Raw genomic sequence first — 15595 nt, forward strand, 5'->3', positions numbered from 1 at the left:
TCTCCTACTTCTCATCCTTTCCCTGCCACACCTGGCTTGTGGTGTGCCTAGCTGTGTACCAATACTTAAATTAAGTACTTAAACAGTACTTAAATTCAGCCATCTATATTAGTGATTTGAGGGATTTCATAAACTACATTCCTTAGAAATTTGATACATTTGTCGAATACAAACCTATTCCTTCATGTTATTTTCCCAATTTTTTCTGTCTCTATTCACATAAAATAACTTTGCTGTTAAAGTTGTCATAAAATCAGTGTTAGTACACTGATGTTCTATATATCATTGAAGATTTACTTCAGTGGAGAAAGGTTAACTTTCAGAATTCCACTTTTAGTCAATATGGAGTAACAGGAACCAGATTTATCTCCGTCTGAAACAACTGAAAACCAGACCAAAATACTTTATAGAACAATGACACTTAAATTCGACATCTGACGGTGGAAGTCAGTGATTTCTGAGAGATGAGGGGCCATGGGGGTGAGGCCAGCACTGTCCCTGTGCACTGTTTTGACAGTCTGAGGCCATGATGCAGTGAGGGAAGCCTGGAAACAAACACGCTGAGCACAGGACAGGCAGGGGTACATCTGGAGGTCTCCCAGTGGCTGAGGATGGCAGGGTGACATACCAGTAACATACCATACAGACACTGACCCTGGTACCTCCGCTCAGCTGGGAGCTGGTCAGCATGTATGTAAGGAAATTACCTGAGCACAGTGAAAAAAAAAAAAAAAACAACAAAGAAATTAGGGCAAACTGTGCCAAAAGTATTTACAGAGCAGAGATTAGTACCTATTCCCAAGGTAGAAAAAAAAAAAGCTGGTTATTCAGGGGCACTGATTAAAGTTCTAACAGGTATCTTGACTCAGGAGTAGAAAAATATAGGACTAAATTTTATTTCTGGTTCAAACTGACCACGTTCATGATCTAGAAAGAACAAATTGTTTCTGAGTTAATTGTACCATAGAGCAGAGTATAAAAACATAGAATATAAAAATATTAAGTCCTCAATATGATAAAATTTATAATGTTACATTTTAAAAATTATGATATATGAAAATACATTTTAGCTAGAGGACAGTACAGAATAAATCATTTGACACCAGTCCAGGGCTGAAGTAGCTCAGCAGTTAAAGGCACTTGCTTGCAAAGCTGACAGTCCAGGGTGGGTTCCCCAGTACCCACATAAAGCCAGATGCACAAAGTGGTGCATGCATCTGGAGTTCATCATTTGCAGTGGCTAGAGGCTTTGTGTGGATTCTGGAGATCTGAACTTGGGTCCTCAAAGTGATACAGCAAGTGCTTTTACCCACTGGGCCATGCTCCTAATCCTTTCCCCTTGTTTTCAAGGCCATATCCCAGTAATTCTGGTGAAATGAGCAAGCTCCACAGGTAACTTCAAGAAACAGGTAACTGTTCTCTGTGCTCACCATCCACTGTCAGACGGGCCATGAAGTTCAGTCTCCTGATTGCTCTCTCCTCCAGCTGCCTGCACATGTCATTTCAGCGCAGCTCCAAGCTTCCCGGCCATGGGAAGGAAGAGCAGGGTCCACTCAGTGTGCTGGAGGGAGGCTGGTCCCCCAGGGAGTCTCATGTTACTGTCCTGGCTCTCTGAAGTAGAATGTGAAGCCATTCCTCTAGGGCCTGGTTGTCGTCACGCTTCAGCCTGTCTGCTGGCCTCTTCTGCAGGCCTTGACCTTGGCGCAGGGCAGTCTCTCCCATTCTCCCATTCCCTCTGAATTTCCACCCTTCTGTCCAAGACCACGAATCCTCCAGCACAAAAGAGGTCAGTCCTCTCTGGTCGCTGTTCCAGGTCCACCCCTGCTTGGCTTCATAACTCAACCATTCTCCTGGCAGCTTCCAGAAGAGCTGACTGGGCCAAGGCACCCTTCCTTTGCACACTTGCCTTTAAAAAGTTTTTAATTTTTAAATATTTCGTATGTGTGCATGTTTGTGAGTGGTGGGGGTGTGCATGTGATATGTGTGCATGGAGGCCAGAGGCCAACCTCAGATACTGTCCTCCTCACATGCTTCCCACCCTCCTTAGAGACAGACTCCTCATTGGTCTGGAGCTCGTCAACTGGGCTGGACTGGCTGACCAGTAAGCCTCAGGGATCTGACTGCTTCTGCCTGCCCAGTGCCCAGCTGTGATTATAATCACCCACCCTGTGTGTACATGTGTGTACACAGGAGCACCCACATGCATGTGGAGGCTATAGGACAACTTGGGGGTGTTGGTTCTTATCTTCTTCCTTGTTTGAAACATGGTCTTTCTTATTATTTGCCACTGCAAATACCAAAATAGCTGGCCCACAATTTCAGATTCTTCCAGATTCTGCTGACCCCACTCCCCATTGCCCATTGCCATAGGTATGTTGTAATTAATGATACATGTGATACTTGTGTCTCGTTTTACCTAAGTTTAGGGGAGCCAACTGTCATGAGGCTTGCACAGGAAATACTTTTAACAACTGAGCCATCTCACTAGCCTTTTTTTTTTAAAGGTGGGTTCTGGAGATTGAACTCATATCCAAACAAGCCATCTCCCTAGCTCACTTGCCTCTTCTCTAAATGTGAAACTTACTCCACACAGGCTTCTAGTTCATCTAGCTCTTCAGCATCATGTTTTTTGTTTATTTTTTTGGGAGGGGGTTGGAGGTAGGGTCTCACTCTAGCCCAGGATGACCTGGAATTCACCATGTAGTCTCAGGGTGGCCTCAAACTCACAGCAATCCTCCTACCTCTGCCTCCTGAGTGCTGGGATTAAAGGCGTGAACCACCATGCCCAGCCTTAGCATCATGTTCTAAATAAAGGCACAGGCCTTTCACATCTTCTTATCCCCTCCTTGTCATTTTGTCCCTCTGGCCCCCACCAGGAAAATCTCAAGAATAGCATGCAACTTTTCTTCTGCTGGTGCTCTGCAGAGGTGCCCCTCCTGTGCCAGGTCCTACGTGGATGGCCTGATCCTTTCTAGCTCTTCCATGAAAACTTATTGATTTGTGGTGCTTAAGGCAATGGGAATGCTGCTGACTTCTTTTACTGCTGTTAGTGTGTAAGCCCTAGGAAGTCAAGGACTGAGTCTGACTCAAGGCAAACAAGTCCACTCAGCAAATACTTCTAAATGGAACACATGAATTTGTGGAACCAGTGTATCCTATGTCCAAAAATTACTCCAGAAATGAGACTGACCATGGGTAGCAGGGTCCCTAAAAGTAACAGCAAGGAATGCCCTTGAGCCTATAAGGGTGCACAGGGAATATGGTATTTTCCCCTAATGTGGAGGATGTGAGGATTACTAGGTCCCTGAACGTATGGCATGGGATCTGGTTTTTCCTTATCTCTTTTTCTCCCTGAAAATTAGTCCCTTCCAAGAGGGATTATTCTCTTTTGTAAGCATGCCAATTGGACTATTCCCTTTCCTGAAAACCTGGATACTGTATGTGGGGGCTGGGCTGTCCAACTCAGTCCTCATTTAGTAAATTCCTACAAGAGACCCCAATCAGAGACACCAGGTGGGTTTTCCCATTTCCAAGGACTCTCTCCTGCCTTAAAGCAGGAGTGCTGCCTTCTTTCCTTCTCTGAAGCTCCAAAATAAAATCTTTCATTCTTCAAATTCATATGAAAAAATCTGGAAGCCTTTACTCTGTGGAAATTTTGTGTGGCAGTGGATGTCTAGCACCCTAACTCAAGAGTTACCACCCAGCTCAGTGTCAAGAATGGCTCCATCACTCTCAAAGACACCCCACATTCCCACACCAAAAATGCAGCTGCCTCCATTGTAGGGGAAAAGCTTACTTTCTTCTCCTTGCTGGACTATGAGGGAATGAGTGGGGAAATGGATAAGGGGATGAGTATTAAGGACCCTGAGGTATACTTTCTGAAGGGAAAGTTACATGCCCTCTTACTTTGAATCTGTGATCATGTATAATACTACTTTGCTACCAGCTGAAAATGAACAACTGAAAATTTGGTCATGAGATAGGAGTGGTGCCACAGGGGTCTCACTTCACAGCACTTAATAGCTGCCTCTCCAGTATTCCATCTGGACTTTTCCTGATGAATCATGTATGCTCTTATTACAGACCTCCTCTATACTCCCCCTCCCCCCACCAAGGGTTGCATGAGACACTCACAGGCAAATTGAATTTTAATACCAATACTGAAGCTTGCCAGGACACATCCTTTATGTAAACAAGAGGGAACAATTATTCAAATATTACTTCTCAAAGAAAGAAAATAGGATTCAGAGAGGTTAAAAACTGCCTGCACACTTGCTATTTGGTAGTGGTATAGGAATAGGGCCATGAGCTGACTGTCAGAGCCTGAAGGTAGACAGGCACCAATTCTGTCAAAGGTTGACCCAGCCTTATTAAGATAATGCAGGAAAGACTGAGAACAATGTGAGTGAGCTCAGACAGAAGACCAACAACATGAGAACAGCATAAAGTGTCCCCTGCAAACACACAGCAAATGTGTGTGTTTAAAATGCATGTTGAATATTGAATTCTCCAGAGTAAAGTTCCACTTAATGGTCAGCTCTGAATGGTGAACTACCTTTATTACACAGCTCTGTATGCCCAATGTACACGGTCTCAGAGCATAGGAGATAAGAACACTTAGTGACTCAAAGAACCAAGAACTGGAATAAAGGAATAGGAGTAAAGATGGTGCCACAATGCCTTAGTGTGGGCAAGTCAGAGAAGTTATGTGAGACAGATGTCATGTACTTGGGCCTTAGGGAAGGAGGGATAAAGAAAACTCCAACAAATGAATAAAAAAGGGAGGCAAGATAGAAGACAGAGCAAATTTGAAGGAGGGGCCTCAGAACAGCCTGGTATGCCCCCCAGAGAATGACTGTGGAGACAAAGCCCAGAGAGGACACAGCATGCCAATGGTGAAGATGTTGGACAGTGTACACAGAACCCAAATGTGAGCAAACCCACCTGAGACCTTCGTCACGTGGGTCTTCCAATCAGACAATGGGGAGTCAGTCAAGATTTCCAAGCAGACAAACTCACCACACGTTGGACGGGCAGTGTGACACCCTGCAGGCAACCAGTGGTGCCATGAGGTTATTTCCACTTTTGGTCAGAGAAGTTTCTTTTTGGGGTTGGTGACTGACTACTGGGAAGAACCAAGATTCATCAAGGCAATGAAGTGCAAGTCAAGTACTTACTGGATGAGACATCTCTATCCCACCTACCAGGGATCAGGGAACACTGCAGAGTAGGTGGTGGAAAGAATATCAGTGCCCCTCTCTCTGCTGACCTGTGGAGATGGCTGTGGACCCCGAGGAGATTCAAAACTCATCAAAGTGCTAAAAATAACAGGTTGTTGAGAGCTCAGTGCTCAATGAGACATCTCCATAATGCCTTTCATGGCTCAGGGGTCACTAAAGAAGAGGGGGTGGAAGCAGTGTGGAGAGCACAAGGTAGGCACACTCTTCCAGACATGAACTGACTGGTGCATGCATGATCTCCCGGTGGAAGTCGTCGCCCCCACAGGACTTGCAGTGTTGACCCCACCCACTCTGCCGTGGACGATAGAGGAGGGCAACGGGAGTGAGACATCCAAATAGGGGAGGGATTACTTGGAAAGAGGAGGGTTACACGGAGTGGGAGTAAGGAGGGTGAAGGGCAGGATGATGGGAGGAGACTGTGATCAAGTTACAGTCTGCTCATGCATTAAAATTCTCAATACGGGGGCTGGAAAGATGGCTTAGCCTAAGGACCCAGGTTTGATTCCCCAGTACCCATATAAGCCAGATGTACATGGTGGCACATGCGTCTGCAGTTTGTTTGCAGTGGCTAGAGGCCCTGGTGTGCCCATTCCCTCTGTCTCTATCTGCCTCTCTCAAATAAATAAAATGTAAATAAAATTCTCAATACAGATTGGAGAGATGGGTTACCTGCGAAGTCAAAGAACTCATGTTCAAATCGCCAGGTCCCACATAACCCAGACACACAGTGATGCAAGTGTGCAATGTTACACATGCACACAAGGGGGCACACAAATCTGGAGTTTGTTTTTAATGGCTAAAGGCCCTGGTGAGTCTTCCCTCTCTCTCTCTCTCCCTCTCTCTCTTCTCTCTCTCCCCCCCCCCCGCAAATAAATAAAAAATTCCCAATAAACAATTTATATTTTTAAAAAGAAAATAGGACATAAATCACTATAGCATATAATCCAGGCACAATGCAGATACTGAATAGTGGTAAGAATGGTATGGAAGGAGTAATGTCTCAAGTATGCGAAGGAGTATGATCATCGGCATGTGCTGAAGACTTGAGTCCTGGGACAGGCCAAGGCAGGGGCTCACACAGAGCCCAGGATCTTTAGCCCACGGTCAGTACATGATGCTCCCAGAGGAGCCCATGTCAACTTACTCTATCAATAGGACTGCATTCCTTTTCTCATGCACTTTGGATGGAACACAGTTAATTAGGAACACATTTTGCCTTACAGGGATTCTTGCTGTTTGTAAGAAGATGGTATCAGGAACCAGCAGCAGGCAAGCAGGAGACCCATCACTGAACAGAAGAAGGGAAACAGGCATGTTTGATTGAATGGTGGGGAACCTGGCTGCATGGGTCCATTTGCTTCTTGTAGGCACTGGTGCCATCAGCTGTCATCATGAAGAAAGGTGATTGTCCTTTGTTCTGCTTTATATGTTATCTTGTGATTTTTCTCATGGTTGTTTAATTTAAAAAAAAAAACAAACCTTAATTTGATTAACCAATTTAAGGTTTTAAATACCCCACTAAACAGTGCAAGTCTTAACTCCACTGACACAAAAACAGATCAAAAGTAGTGATGTCAACCACAACGACAAAACTGCTGGGCAGATCAAGTGATTGAACATGGCCAGCAAATATTTGTGATTCAGAAAAAGCACATAGATCAGATGTCTCCAAGGAGCAATGACCCAGAGACCAGGAAAGGAAAGCACGTAGGCACATGGAGATGCTAATGAGTCAACACCAGATGCAGTGAAGCCAAAGCAGCCAGGACAGGGAAGACACAGCGTTTGGATCCACATAGAAGATGCCCCATCCACGGAAGTGGGGAGGGTGAGAGACACAGGTACCAGACCGCTCCATACAGAACAGCAGTCAGAAGTCACCACCAGCGGGAAAGCACTCCAAGAGCAACAGGAACTAAAACAGGCAGGAGATATGTGGAATAGAGATGACTACACTGGAGGGAGCAGCCATCATATAACTGGTGTAGGTATGTGTTGTGTTGGGGGACACAAGAAATGAGAGTCTAATAAGGTATGGGTGGGCTTGCACTGGAAAGAGAAGCCACCACTTAGCGTAGTAAGTGCCCAGTGTCCTAGGTCTAGCTGTGTGGCTCCAGTTTCACAAAACAGTGCTGGGCTCTTTATTTCAGCACTGCCAGTCACTGCACAAAACCTGTCAACAGCCAGCGTAAAAACAGGCTTGTTTCAAAGTAGCAACATATAGTCCTATTTCAGTGACAAACGGGGAAGATGAACAGTTAGATGACATCCAACAGGGATCCATCCAGGAAGACCGGCAGCAGGAAGAGATGGCAGATGTCCCTCAGAAACACATCTACATTCCCCTTGGGATGTGACGAATTGGGAGCAAACCATGTATGCGATTCAGTAAGGGGCACTGAAACACGGAGAAAACTGAAGTTGAAGTCCCTCCTCAAACCCCTGACAAAGTAATTTCCAGGCAGGTAGAATATTTAGATTTGAAAAACACAGCACTAGAAGCATGGGAAGAGGACTAGGTGTGTCCCTCAGCTGGTAGAGTGCATGCAAGAAGTCCTCGGCTCACTCCCCAGCACCACACATAAACCAGCACACAGTGGCACAGGCCTGTAATCCCAGCACTTAGGAGGTGAGGCTAGAGGAGCAGGAGTTCAAGGTTATCCTCAGCTACATAACAAGTTGGAGGCCAGAGTGGACTACATGAGACACTGTCTGAAAGGAAGCAATCATGCAGAAACAGTAGGAACACAAAACCCTGAAGTCAGAAAAGAATAAAGATTAATGAATCTAGGGCTGGAGAGATGGCTTAGCGGTTAAGGCGTTTGCCTACAAAGCCAAATGACCTCGGTTCCATTCCCCAGGACCCATGTAAGCCAGTTACACAAGGAGCCGCATGCGTCTGCAGTTCTTTGTGATGGCTGAAGACCCTGGTGCACCCATTCTCTCTCTCTGTCCACCCCCCAGGTCTTTCTCTCTCTCAAATAAATAAATAATAATAAAAATATTTTTAAAAAAGATTAATGAATCTAACTCATGAAGTTGAAATTTTTCTATGTGTCAAAAACACATAAGCTATGACTTATTAAAATAATTGCAAATCATACCAATTTATAAAGTACCTCTATAAATCAATAAGAAAAACTCAATGATCATAAGCTAAAAATAGAAAAGAAATAAAAGTGTCTTGGAAACATGAGAACACATTCAACATAATCCAGAGATCCACAGAGGAGAAATGCAGATTAAAAATTTCTATACAATCTTTTATTGTCACTCAACCAAGATTTAAAGTTTAATGACCTCCCTCCCCCAACAAAGGTAAGGAAAAAACAGCTCTCTCACAAACTGCTGCTTGAAACCAAAAGTGATAGAGAAAGGTCAAAGAGGATAATGGGACAGCAATATAAGCAAGTGAGAGTATTTGCTTATATTAAAGTTCTCAGCAAAATTAAATAAATAAATAAAAACCTGATAGAACTTCTATGAAAGAGCACTTTGGTAAAAAGTAATCAAAATTTAAAATGTATCAATATTTTGATGTGTCAACTCCATTTTGGGAAATTTATCTGTGGTAGTTTGAATAAATATCCCCCAGTAGATTCAGGAGTTTATTAAAGCTTCCTAGATTTCCAGCTACCTGGCTGGAGGAGGTGTCACTGGGTGGATCCTGGGGGTTCAGACCTAAAGTGTGGTGGTGGGTTTGGAATTCCAGTCTAAAGGTATGCAAAATATAGGAGTTCTGCCTGGAATTCCTAAATATGCTGTGTGGTGTGGCTTTTGGGTTTCAGCTTATGGATTTTTTTCTCTCTCTGCTTGGACCTGTGAAAGCAAGCCAGCTTCTTCTGCCACTAAGGAACTTTTTCTGGATCTTCAGTAAATCCCTTCTTTCCATAACTGTGCCTGATTTGGAAGTTCATCTCAGCGATGTGTAGCTGTCTATTACACTATTGCATCCAAGAAGTACACTACAGCATCATGCGTATCAGCAAGAGGTTGGGCTCCATTAATATGAGTAGACTTGGGCAAAACAGCATACTGTAGAAAAAGTATGAAATAACAATGTAACCTTCTTATGTGGCAGCTAGAGATACTATTATGGGGAAAATCAAGGTAGATTCTTTAAGTGAAAGAGCACGATACAGAATAATCTGGGCAGTATGTTACTATATGTGAAGAATTACATTAAATCTTCAGGGGCTGAAGAGATTGCTTAATGGTTAGAGAGCTTGCCTACAAAGCCAAAGGACCCAGGTTTGATTCCTTAGGATCCACATAAGCCAGATGCACAAGGTGGCACATGTGTCTGGAGTTCATTTGCAACAGCTAGAAGTCCTGGTATGCCCATTCTCTTTCTTTATTTGTCTCTCCTCTCTCTCAAATAAATAAATTTAAAAATAAATCAGCCGGGCATGGTGGTGCATGCCTTTAATCCCAGCACTCAGGAGGCAGAGGTAGGAGGATCACCATGAGTTTGAGGCTACCCTGAGACTACATAGTGAATTCCAGGTTAGCCTGAGCTAGAATGAAACCCTAGCTCGAAAAACCAAAAAAAAAAAATAAAATTAAAATAAAAAAAAATAAATAAATGAAATAAATCTTTATATGCCCACATAAGTATAAAATGTCTCTGGAAGCACAGCTACAGAGTTTCTAAGAGCCATGGCTCCTGGGAGGACAGGAGGAATTCCACCACCCCTGCCCTCCCTTCACGGCTGCATAACTGTGCCAAGCGCACATGTAAAGCCCCTACAGCAGTCCGTAAGTGTAAAGTTGCACCCTCTGTTATCATCTACATCTGGGAACATATGTACTCAAAAAGAACTAAAATCAGCATGTCAAAGAGATACTTATATTCCCATGTTCATTGTAGTATCATTCATAAGAGCCAAGATACAGACCCAACCCAAAATGTCTGCCTCCAGTTGAGTGGGTAAAGGGAAAGTGGCATGGACTTAATAGACTATCACTAAGGTCTCTGGGGACAGCTACGAGAGCCAGGTCACCATCAACACTTCCAAGGTCTCTGAGGTCAGTTATAAGGGCCAGCCATCTGCCACCTCTTCTAAGGTCTCTGGGGTCAGTTATGAGGGCCAGGCCATCCACAGCCTCTTCTAAGGTCTCTGGACATTCATGTGTGAGACAGGAAGTTTACTGTGGTTCATAGTCCATGCTGACACTGTTGCATGTGAAAGACAAGAGAATTAAAGTTGAAGGTGCCCGCTATTCCTTCAGGGTTTAGCTCAGTGTGTCCACAGAGAAGTCTCCCACTAAGATCTGGGCCCAAGGATCCTCCAAGGTCCTCCCATTGAGAGGTTCACTATGAGCCTCACCCTTATTGCACTGCCCAGCCAGCACATGGATGGTTATTATCTTATGGCTCCCTTAGCTGCAGGTCTCAGGCTATGCCTTCACATTCACTTCACACTGCCACCACTGAACAGGCCTGCTACCATCATTTCTGAAAAGGCCCACAGATGGAGACATCACTGCAGAGAGAGAAAGAGAGCATGCTCTCTCTTTTCCAAGGCCCACAGCCCCAAACTCACTGTGGTGTGGTGGCTGCTTTTCGTTTGTTTCCTTTGAATCCTTGAAATGAATGGTTCAAATATTCCTATAATTTTGTTGTCTTTCAAAAAGAAAATATTTAGAACTACCCTGTTCAAAAAGTACATTTTCAAAATTGAAGTATTTTTTGAAGTTTGCTTTCATTAAACAGTTGCATCTTATAACCCTGAGGGTCTCTGTAAATAGTTCTGGCATTCTTGTTTTGTTTTCACAATTTAAGTTCCAATTTCACGAAAATTAATGCTGTGCTATTTCTAAAAGAACCTTTGAAACAAAGCTATAGAAGAATTGGAGGCAGAGTTGCCGTAATAGCCTCCCCTTATCTGTTTTTCAGCACTTCTTTTCTAGGTCCACTTACCATTCCAAATTTTCTAAATATCCAGCACATTAACACTCTTGAGAAAAAGTGGAAAACTGAGTTCACGATGATGCCTAGATGCATTTCCAAAGTGGCCAAAGAGGTCTGAGGTGCCTGGCTGGTGTCATGATTTCCCAAGACTTTAGAAAATGGAGTCTTATTTCTGACTCAGGGAGAGTTCTAGAGTTTTGGCACTGCACAGGGTCCTGGCATGATGCTTATTAGTTGGACTTATGCTGGCAGAGGACGTGGGTTGTCCTTGCAAAAAACAAAATAGTTGTTCATAACATTTCAACATGTTACCAAAGAATTTTTCTTCTTGCTCTAAATGATACATGCATACATAAACTATCTAAACATCTTCATACTAAATCTCATGAATTTGTTCCAATAGGGCCAAAAAAAAAAAAAAAAATTCCTGTGATGGCTTATACTGATTGTCAACTTGACCGTGCCCAGAATCACCTATAAGTGGTTATTCCAGCCTAGGTTGGCTTCTGGGCATGCCTGTGAGATATTATTTTGATAAGGATAATTGAGATCAGAAGACCCACCTTAACTGTGAGAGGCACCATGCCACGGGCTGGGGTCCTTGACTGTATGAACAGGAGCAAGCTGGCTGGGCAGCAGCGTGCATGGCTTTCTGCTGCCTCGGGCTCCTGCTAGCACGCCCTCCCTGCCATGATGGGCTGAACTGTGAGCTGGAATAAACCCCTCTCTTAAGCTGAATTTTGTCCCAGCAATGAGAATGTAGCTAGTACATACTGTTACATGTGGAATTACATTGTAAGTAACATCCAAAGAATTCAGTTGTAAAAATAAAAAAGATTTAAACTACATAAAAATGTCTATTATCATGATCCCAACTGACATAATATGCTTGGGCAACAATATGTAAATGTGACTTGAAGTCTAAGAGTCTTATTTATTATTTATTTTTACAGCCATAAAACATATGCGAACAAGGTGAGAGTAAGAAATGGCAATGCATCCCAGGCCTAGGGGCTCACTGGTATTAACAAAACTGCACATCTGACATGTCAAGCCATTCATCACATAGTATTTTTGCATAGTAATGGCCAAAAGGGACAGGCAATTATAAAGGAAGTAATAAAAACTAGAAGCTGCTCTACTAGCCAGTAGATACCAGGCGGTAAATGTAACCTAGTTCCTATGGCAATCGTGCACAATGGAAGGGGAGTCTTGAAAATGCTTCCTGTTACTGCTGTCCCAAGTGACCAGGACTCAACGAGTAGGTTCAGGAGTAATTTAATCCTAGGGACTGCCTTAAGCTGAGGGATGAGCCCACCCCGCCTAAGAAGCTTGCTGGATGTTTCCATGGTTGTCATATAGGTTCTACATGTCTTGCACGCTACAGCTTAAATTACGTGTGGATTTGCTATCTCTACTTTGTTCTTCTTAGTCCTGTGTCTGTCTAACATTCATAGTGGCACAAGCCTGAACCCTCACTCTTTCTGCTTCTTGTACTCCCTTTCTCCAGCCAAGCTTCCTTGTTCTTGTTGGGGTCTAGACACTGCTGCTTAATCACCACTCCCAGTCTCGATGCAGCTTTCCAACAGCCTCTACTTCCATAGCCTCACCGTATCAGCTCTTCCTGTTTCTAACAAGTTGGTCTAGCTTCCAGACCTGAACAGTTCCCATAGTCTCAAGACAAAATCCAGCTTCCGCCAAAGCATGTTCAGATGCCTTAGGAGTCAGCCTCTCCCTTCCTGGGTTAATGCCGCCATCACTACCAACAGGGACACTATAGCCATTCCAAGCAAGGAAAAAGATTTAGAGAAGAGTCTGTAAAGAATCTGGGTCTTGGATCTTGCAGCTCAGTTCTGGCCTGAGCGTTTAGATTTGGGGAAGCAAGCAGAGGCTGGAGTTTCCTCTTCAGGACCTAAGAGGAACATCCCCAAAGCCCAGCGCTTCCACAGACCTCTGGACCCCATAGATCTCGTACTCTTATAACTTTATAACTTCATGGACTTCCTAATTACTCCCAACTACTGAATGGACAAGTCACTGGTTCCTTCAACCAGTATTTACATGGTTCTACTGTGGCCAGACCTATAGGGGATGAAATAACAGAGCCTGGTTCTAGCCCCAGGAAAACTGGTCCACCTATTAGAAGCAAGTTTTGTTACCTAATGTCAGCCAGATTTCAACATTCCTTATGGTGCACCAAATTTTGCATCATGTGTAACAAACATCACCTCAGTAATAACCCCCAGAAGACTACAAGTAACTTTGTCCAAACCAAAGGGTTGCTAAAGACAGGGCCACAGACAAGTAATCAACTGGTTTCCTTATTACAACCCGAATTGTACCTGAGTGTGCCAGCTCAGGGTCACCCTTGACAGTGGAGTCTGAAATTTTAATATTGATTATTTACAAATTAGCTTAGACATGCATGGTCACATGTGACTAGGCAAGGCCCATCATTGGACAGCCTTCTTTAGGGGGCTACAGAGTTTTGCCTACTCCACCACCCTGTCAAACCTCCCATCACCAGACATACCCCACACAAGACACTTTAGAATACACAAAAAAGGAAAATAGGTTCTATGTGAAATTGGCAATGTGAAGAAAGGAACTCTGGGAATGGCTCATGTTTAGAGTCCTGATGAATCAGAAGTTGCTGTGCACTGTCATTCTCCACACTGCCCTCTTCCTCCAGATGCAGACAGTGCAGCTTCTTGGCTCACTAACCCTTCCTCCAAGGTAAGGGTTGACATCATTGGCATCTTGCCCTTAGGGAGGAAGGAGCTTCCATTCCAACCTGATTGAACGGGAAACCTAAGCAACACTTTCTAACTCAGCACTCTGGCCATGTAAGGGTAACTGTTTTTAATTGTTCTAAAATTACAGGACTTACCTTCCCCTTGTAAACACATCCTTGTGTAAATCACTGGCTCCCAGGAGTAATAATCACTGAAGTTCTGGTGGTCTATCCTCTTGCCAAGTTAAATTCCTTCCATGTACCCATATAATTCTTTTCTCTTCTGGTAGGTCCTGGATTAATTGCATAGCCCTTAATGGGCCCACTACCTTCTGATTTACATAGATCTAGTCATTCACAGGAGAAAGACATCTGTCTAACATAAATTGCAGAGCTCACATGACATCTAGAATCATTTTAAAGGTGTGAATTAAAACATTCATAGTTAAATATTCTAGAAGAATTTTTTATTCTTTCTACATAAAGTATGTAGGGGGATGATACAATAATAACCACATGACAAATGAATTATTTGCTTAACAGTGCAAATGCAGTATTAGTTCCTCCAGAGTATGTCTTTTATTTATACTTTTACTTCAAGTTTTCTTTTTTTGGTTAGTTGTCTGTTTGCTTTGAGATAGGATCTCCTGCAGTCCAAGCTGGCCTCCAATGCCCTGTGGTTCTGAGGGTGGCTATGAACTTCTGATCCTCTTGCCTCCACTTCCTAAGTGCTGGGATTTCAGGTAAGGACCACCATGCCCAGCACCTTTGAACCATGCTCAACCAAACTGCTTTGCCTCCCTTGAACAAAGAGTACCAACAGTGTGCCCATAAACTCACCGTTCCACCCTGGCATCTTGTGTTGGTGAGAGAGACGACGTGGGTGTGGGAGGCACACTGGATCCAGATGAAGGTCTTGAGGAGTGGAAAGAGGTGTTGCCAAGGTTGCTGTATCTAAAAAGTGCAGAGGTTTAAATTGGGGAGAAAAGACAGAGAAATGAGTACGAGTTTATCTTATGTCTTTATGCAAAATATTTCTGAAGATGTTACTACACAGATAGTGACTAATTTACCCTATGGAGTTTTACTAACCACTTTGTTCTGATAATATTTTGTTAAAGAGGTGTTCTGGAGCTGGGGGGATGGCTCAGTGATTAAGAGGCTCTTGCTAGTCTGTTAGCCCAAGTTCTACTCCCCAGCATGCAGGTAAACCTGCTCATGGATCAGACTCATCTAACAACAGCAAGAGACTGCATCTCAAAGAGGGTGTAGTAGAGACAACTTTCATCGTCTACACACATGTGACCATACACAGACATAAATAGGTAAATAAATCAACATTAGACAAAAGAACTTTCCCAAAGTCCAAAACAATCAGGGAGCAGTATTCATGGCAAAGGGTTCAAAGACAACTTTCACACTTTCCTTCTTTTAAAAATGTTCATTAAAATTAACATAAATTGAGAATCCAAACAGAATTTGTTTGTAGGTTTTTTGTTTTTGTTTCTCGAGGTAGGAGCTCTTTATCTCAGGGTGGCCTTGAACTCTTGGCAATCCTCCTACCTCTGCCTCCCAAGTGCTGGGGGATTAAAGGTATGTGCCACCATGCCCGGCTCAAACAGCTTTCATTTTAATCGTGATGATTTTTCTTGCTACTCAGGATGGTTAAAAAACATCTTTAAAACCTATTTTTTATTTATTTTCAAG

General features: G+C 43.5%; 1 protein-coding gene across 1 annotated transcript in view; it reads right to left on the reverse strand.

Moving 5' to 3' along the window:
* Positions 1-15595, reverse strand: part of Fhod3 (formin homology 2 domain containing 3) — a 502577-nt gene that overhangs the window by 118050 nt on the left and 368932 nt on the right. Inside the window, exon 11 of the mRNA XM_045134751.1 lies at positions 14729-14842. Coding sequence (XP_044990686.1) covers positions 14729-14842 — 114 coding nt within the window. The remainder of the gene's footprint in view (positions 1-14728; positions 14843-15595) is intronic.

This window comes from Jaculus jaculus, chromosome 15 (genome assembly GCF_020740685.1).
Source record: "Jaculus jaculus isolate mJacJac1 chromosome 15, mJacJac1.mat.Y.cur, whole genome shotgun sequence".
NCBI classification, from domain to species: Eukaryota; Metazoa; Chordata; class Mammalia; order Rodentia; family Dipodidae; genus Jaculus; species Jaculus jaculus.